At 52.6% G+C, this 7,028-nt stretch overlaps 1 protein-coding gene across 7 annotated transcripts in view; it reads left to right on the forward strand.

Annotated features, from left to right (window-relative positions):
* Nucleotides 1-6,212, forward strand: part of DRC3 (dynein regulatory complex subunit 3) — a 35,044-nt gene extending 28,832 nt beyond the window's left edge. For 5 of the 7 annotated variants that reach the window (XM_072820872.1, XM_072820871.1, XM_072820875.1 and 2 more), the window contains 2 exons: nucleotides 5,420-5,551; nucleotides 5,892-6,212. In XM_072820872.1, coding sequence (XP_072676973.1) covers nucleotides 5,420-5,551; nucleotides 5,892-6,005 — 246 coding nt within the window. In that variant the 3' untranslated portion in view covers nucleotides 6,006-6,212. Of the gene's footprint in view, nucleotides 1-4,928; nucleotides 5,249-5,419; nucleotides 5,552-5,891 lie in introns of those variants that run through there. The other 2 variants (XR_012028267.1, XM_072820876.1) reach the window with 2 other exon arrangements.
* The last annotated feature ends 816 nt before the right edge of the window (nucleotides 6,213-7,028 follow it).

Consider the following 7,028-nt stretch of genomic DNA (forward strand, 5'->3'; position numbering starts at 1 on the left):
TGAGACTTCACAGGCAGGTCTTCCTGAATGTCTGATAGGCAGCATTACTAGGTTGTTGGAACAGCGGGAGAACCATTTGATTGGCCCATTGCTTCCCACCTTCCACCAGCCCATCCAGGGGTGGGTAGTCCCACAGCAGCAGGGGCCGAGCTCCTGAGGCTGCTCACCGGGGAGGCTGTCCGGGTCTCCTGCATCAGGGTCCAGTGGGGGTGCAGTGGGGTTGTATGTCATGTCTCTAGGGAGGGGCACAGGCCAGATACTTGTCGGGAGCCTTCCTTCCTTCATCACTCATTCCACTCCCCATTTCTCAGCTTCTCTCACCTCCATGTTAGCACCAGACCAAGCCATGTTGTCCTTTCCCTGGACCACTGTCTCCTTACATCCCTTCTATAGGCTGTTCTCCACGCAGCAGCCAGAGATCCTTGGGATCCAAACCTCATCCTTCTGTGACTTTGTACCACACAGTAATGGCCTCCTGTGACCCTTGGATTAAGCACTTCACTTTACTGTAGTCCACCAGACCCTCGAGCCTGGCTTCTTCCCCTCGCCCCAGCCTCGGAGCCCTTCCCCAGGCTCCCAGGCTTGCTCCTTTCATTTGATATTCCACCTAGCAGACAGTCCCCTTCCCTCTGGTCTCCGGGTGTCTCGGTCTTCCTTGTTTGGCTCTCAGCCCAAATGGCAGCTCTTCGGAGAGGCCTTCCCTCATCACTTTCCTGGGAAACCACCATCTCTCTATCACACACACCATTTATCGTTGTCAGGGCATTATTAAAATTACAAGCTATCATGTGTGTGTTGATTTGCTCTATGACTCTTCACACTAAATCCAGGCTCATGGGGAAGGCCGAGATGGCCTCTTCACCACCATGTACCTCGCCGGTGCCAGCAGTGGTGCACGGTACAGCCACAGGGCAACCCAAGTGCCAGGAGTTCATGAAGCCCCACTTGTCAGGTTCTGGCTAAGTCTGGCAGACAGAGACCAGCAGTCCTGTCTGGGGGCTGAGACAGGCACCCAGGGCAGCAGCTTGTTGGCAGGGCCACTGTGTTGCCAGCCCTCCCTCCCTAAACACCTGTCAAATGCTCTTACTAACCAGACACAAGGAGCAGTCACTCCCCCTGAGCCCTGAAATCAGGTGTCCCCCAAGAGCCCACTCTGTTAGACCCCAGATGGACCATCGAGGAGTCATGGAGCTCCCTCATGGCACAGTTTCCAGGTCTGTGACACTTAGTGGGCACAGGATTAAAACACCCCTCCCTAATAACCGGGACACAGAAAAATATGGACCCCTAAACTCTGGCAGGCAAGCAGGCTGGACTGGTGCTTCCGGTGGCGAGCCCTCTCTCCTGCCAGGATGACAATGCCTGGCACCATCTGACACCTGTTTCTGTAGCTTCAGGAAGGTTCAGTACCCACTGACTGGGTTGAGGCTGACCACAGTGGCTGGAAACATGGAGCTCCACTCCCTGCAGGCTTGCCATTGTCAAGGCAATGAAGCCTGATGCTCACATATTATCTCCCCCAAAGGGCCCTACAAAGGTGGTACTGTTATCATTCACAATTTACAGATGAGAAAATAGGGTAAGACTTTGTCTCAGAGAATTCTGTTAAACTGCCCAAGATGACACCATTTGAGAGGACCAGAGTCTGAATTGAGACTCCAGCCTGAGAGATGCCGAGCCTGTGCCCCTCATTGTAGACGATAAGCTGGCGTTTGCCGGCATTCTGGGTTGGCTCATGGCCCCAGGCACTAAGATAATGGGGCTCTGCCTTGGGCTTTCTGGCAGGACTGGTGTTGAGTGCTACCCTCGAGGCCTCATGAGGGCGGCCAGCAGAGCCACTGTACGCCCTGCCCTCTGCAGGCCAGGGAGAGCTTTGGCCTTTGGGAAATGCCTGCAGTTGCATGGAGAGACATCACCAGAACCTTAATACTGTGGTGTAGGTCTCCTTAGTTATTAAGTAGGCTCCATGTCCAGCATGGAGCCCAATGCAGGGCTTGAACCCCCAACTCAGATCAAGACCTGAGCTGAGGGATGCCTGGGTGGCTCAGTGGTTGAGCACCTCCCTTCGGCTCAGGTCATGATTTCAGGGTCCTGGGATCAAGTCCCGCATCAGGTTCCCTGCAGGGAGCCTGCTTCTCCCTCTGCCTATGTCTCTGCCTCTCTCTGTGTCTCTCATAAATAAATAAAATCTTAAAAAAAAAAAAAGACAGGCTGAGATCAAGAGTCGGACACTTAACTGACCAAACCACCCAGGCGCCCTAAGTTCTCCTTACACTGAAGCAACAAAGCAGGATATTGTTCTTGGGGCAGGGCAGAGTGGGGGATGCCCTGATTGTAAAAGTAGTAACAACAACAAATAACTAGCATTTACTGAGGGCCTCCTGAGGGCTGTCTGAGAAGCACCGGACACATATTTGCTCTTTTAATTTTTACATCAACACAGTAAAATAGGTACCATTATGGTTCCCTTTTACAGACAAGAAAACTGAGGCACAGAGACCAGAGTAACCCTCACAAGGACACACAGTGTAGGAGTGGTAGAGCTGTGATGTGAACACAGGTGGTCTGACTCAGAGGTCTCACTCATCTGAGTGAATAGGGCCCTCAGTGAAGAAAAAGTCTGGTTTCTCTTATCTGATTATCAATGAGCAGATCTCGATAAAAAAAAAGTCCCACTGAGGAGACTCTTTAAAAGTCCTCTCATTCAGTTGAGTGATTATGATCGGCTCATGCCACAGTTCTGGCCAAATCTGTCTCTTTGAAGTCCTTCCCTGCTTTGGAAGGCAGAGCAGAAGGCACGGGCTCAAGGAGAAAGCCTGGCGCTGGCAGCGAGGGAGGGAGTGGGAGAGGCGCTGGCAGCCACAGCTGCCATGGTAAGGTCAGTGTGGCCGCAGGCGTGGCTGCCACTCCCCCCCACTGGGGCTCAGAGCCATGAGCCTCATGCCGCAGTGAGCAGCGTGCAGGGGGCCAGGGGTCAGACTTACTCCCGGGGTGCTCTGAACAGCCATGTGGCCGTCCAGCTGCGATGGCAGAGCCAGCGCTCAGGCCCAGAGCACAGAGAGGACCTGCAAGTCCCCAGAGTCTGCTCAGGTGACGGTGGACGTGACCCAGGCCAGCAGTCTGTACACAGAGTGGCTGCGGACCTTAAGGCTCCCCCTTGGGCGGGAGCACTGGCAGCACAGGTCCCTGTCTCATCAGCTGAGCAAGGGTGGGATCTCTGCTTGTTTCTCTGTGGTGACGTGGGGTTCAGTGTCACCAGGTGCCCTTGGCAGGTGTGACAGAATGATCTGATCCCATGGGGGCATGGGGCAGCAACTGGGGGCCTAGCATGGTGGCAGTCCTGGGGAGGGGCACCAGCTGTGCCCTTCTCAAAAGGCATCCCAGCCCAAGAAGTTGCTTGGAAATAAATGTGCCTTGAGGGCTGTGTCTTCACCTCTGTGAAGTCCAGCAAGTGACTCAGAGCAGGGGGGTGGCTCGGGAGCCAGGAACTTAGGAAAGCCACTATGACCCTTTTTTTAAAATGAAGAACCAGGACCACCTGGTGATGAGTGGATGTGGCTGTGGCTACCTCTACATCACCAGGACGCACTCCAGAGTAGGCTGCCTGGAGCTCACGGGCAGGCAGGCTATACACGTCTGCGAGCCCTTCCCAGAGTCTGGCCCAGGACCTTCTTGCACAGAAGAAGATTAATGACTTCTTGTCATTTCTCCCATGTGGTCGTGCTTGCTGGCCCCCGGGGTGCCCATTCCCTGCGTCAGCTAGCCTGGCTTTTCTACATGGGATTCTGTGCAAAAACCACCATCCCACAGGCATTACCCTGAAAAGAAGTCTGTGGCCAAATAAACTGGAAAACCAAGAGAGACAAAGTTAAAAGAGTTTATACGTTCCAGAGCCTTCTCATTTTTGTGCCCTGTAAAATTCAGAAGGGGCCTCATTATGCAAGTCTTTCGCAAATGTATTTGACCAAAGGAAACTTTTTTTACAGAAAGAGTAATATCTCAAGATTCCATAGAACAGAGCAGCCAGGGTGGCTCAGCAGTTTAGCGCCACCTTTAGCCCAGAGCGTGATCCTGGAGACCTGGGATCGAATCCTGCATCAGGCTCCCTGCATGGAGCCTACTTCTCCCTCTGCCTTTGTCTCTGCCCCCCCACTCTCTCTCATGAATAAATAAAATCTTAAAAAAAAAAAAAAAGATTCCATAGAACACATTTTGGAGACTATTAAGTTAATCACTACTATACTAAAGAAAGAAACCAAGTATTTATCTGCTTGCAATCCTCTCTACAATGTAGAACATTCAGGTCCTTTGCCTCACACAAAGTACCTTTCTTCAAAGTGTAAGCAGCCTTGCTCTGCTCTGGGAGGTGATTCCACTTGATTTCCAACTGTGCCAGGTACACCACAGCTATTGTGCAGACACCCGGAACCCAGCCAGGCCTGGTAGAGGGCGGTCATTTTCAACTAATTTTTACAAGGTTGGGAACAAGATGGCAGGAGACCCCAAGTATAATCCAAAGTTCAATGTGGTTAATGGGAGGGGAGAGGTTAATGAGATTTTTTGTTGTTTTATTTTAAAGATTTTACTTATTTATTCATGAGAGACACACAGAGAGAGGCAGAGACATGGGCAGAGCGAGAAGCAGGCTCCATGTAGGAAGCCCGATGCAGGACTCAATCCCAGGACCCCAGGATCACGCCCTGAGCCAAAGCCAGATGCTCAATGGCTGAGCCACCCAGTCGTCCCAAGGGAGAAGTTACTGTTAACAGAGAAAGACAGGGTGGGGTGAGTGGTCATAGCTTCACAGCGCCTTCTGGCCTCAGAGCAGCCTCGAGACCCTCAGCCAGCCTCACACTTACCACCCGACGGGCAGGTTTCAGGCAAATCAGACTTTTTTTTTTTAAAGATTTATTTATTTATTCATTCAGAGAGAGCGAGAGAGAGGCAGAGACACAGGCAGAGGGAGAAGCAGGCTCCATGCAGGAAGCCCGACGTGGGACTCGATCCCGGGTCTCCAGGATCACACCCTGGGCTGCAGATGGCGCTAAACCGCTGCGCCACCGGGGCTGCCCAGGCAAATCAGACTTGAGGGCAAGCAGGAGAGAACCACTGTGGGAACAGCCACCTGCCTTGGCCCTGAAGAAAAGACACTCCCAACTTAGTATTGCAAAGCCAATGCCTGGGTGGGCCCCTTCCCCATAGGGCCTGCTGCAGCTCAGGTCTGGGAGGCGTCTCTAGAAGATGAGCGGTAAGAAACATGCTCTGACACAAAAGTGGGCTCTCCATGGGGGCCTGGCAGCTGCCTCCACCCACAAGGAGACATTCAGCTGTGCCCTTTCTCTTCAGCCCTCTGACCTGGTGCCCAGGGGTGGGGAACAAGACACACACGCATGCCCATTTGATTTTTCTTGCTCACCAGCTTTTTGTTGACAAAGATACGATCTTTAATGCTGTTGGGGCATCGCATGACATCCACCTCCTGAAGATCGACAATCGAGAAGATGAGCTGGTAACCAGGGCCAACTCTTGGTGTACGCACTTAGTAGACACGGTGAGTGAGCGCTACCCTGCTCCAGCAGGCCACCAGCCATGGAGAGTGGGAAGCTTCCCCTGGTGGCCAGTATTCTTGGTGATAAGAAATAAAGTAAAATTAAGGAGGGTAGAATTGCCCGCCAAAGACAGTGTTGACCCTCCAGACTTTAGAACCCACATGCTAACCCACCCTAACTCCCCCTCAAAGACATAGATGCTTAGAACGCGGAGACTTCACAGTACATGAGGGACACGACTATGCAGATTTCACAGACCGACTTCCTTTTCCCCCCAGACTGGACTAGGTGAGAGCATATAAGCCAACTGTCTGACTTAAGGCTTTGGTTTCAACCCCTTAGATCCACAAGAATGAGATCATGAGGAATCGCAGGCGAGTCAAGGAGATCAATCAGTACATTGACCACATGCAGAATGAACTGGACAGCCTAGAATGCAGTGACGTCATAGATTAGGGCCATGTGGCCCAGCCAGTCCTGGGAACACAGCCCTCGGCCCCTGCAGCCCGTGCACATGCCACTCACATCCCTGACCACCTCACGAGCATCACTGGGACTTTCTCAACCCACGACACCTACCCACCCTCAGCACCATTCTTTCCCCGCCCCTGGGAAAACTTAAACACGTAGAGAAAAATAAAAGACTATGTCATCTTTTCTCCATTCTTTTTTAAGATTTATTTATTTTAGAGCGAGCGCAAGTGGGGGGAGGAACAGAGGGAGAGAAGCAGGCTCCCCACTGAACACGGAACCCAATGGGAGCTTGATCTCACGACCCCGAGAACATGACCAGAGCTGAAATGAGGAGTCGGTTGCTTAACTAACTGAGCCATCCAGGTGCCCCATGTTTTCTCCATTAAAAAAAAAAAAAAAAAATTCCTGTTCACGTGTATGCAGGAGAAAATCTAGGATGATCAGTTGGTCTTGCAACTGGCCAGTCCACCAAGAGCAGCTTCCAAGGTGGCTGCCAGTGGGCTAAACTCTTGGCTACAGCCTAATGCCAGCTGTATGTCCAGAACAGACTGCTGGCAGTAGGCAGAGGAGACCGACGTGGACTGAGCCTTTCTCTCCGCTGCGTGCTGAGGGGGGACACGAGAGAGGCCACAGGCCCCAGCATCACCAAGGCGGAGGCTGTGGCTCCCTGTGTCTATAAGTTTGGGTGCAGGGGCCAGAGGACCCTCTGGAGGTTAACAACACAAGCTGGGTCTCCCCTGTCACCTCTGTAGCCTGAGCTTCATCTGTGAAGTGGAGATGTGACAGGACCTCCTCCGAGCAAGTCAGGGCTTCAGGGAGAGCATATGGAAGGTGTGGAAAAGCACCTGGCATGTAACCAGGGCTCGATGAAGGGGATGATACCATTTCATCACTCGGAGTGCCAGGACAGGCGGCTCAGAAAGCCTTTTCTGCCTGAACTCTCAGACTCTTCCTGCTTCCCTTGCACTGGGCCCTGGCACCAGTAGACTGCACCTGCCACCCAGG

The sequence above is a fragment of the Canis lupus genome, chromosome 3 (genome assembly GCF_048164855.1).
Source record: "Canis lupus baileyi chromosome 3, mCanLup2.hap1, whole genome shotgun sequence".
NCBI classification, from domain to species: Eukaryota; Metazoa; Chordata; class Mammalia; order Carnivora; family Canidae; genus Canis; species Canis lupus.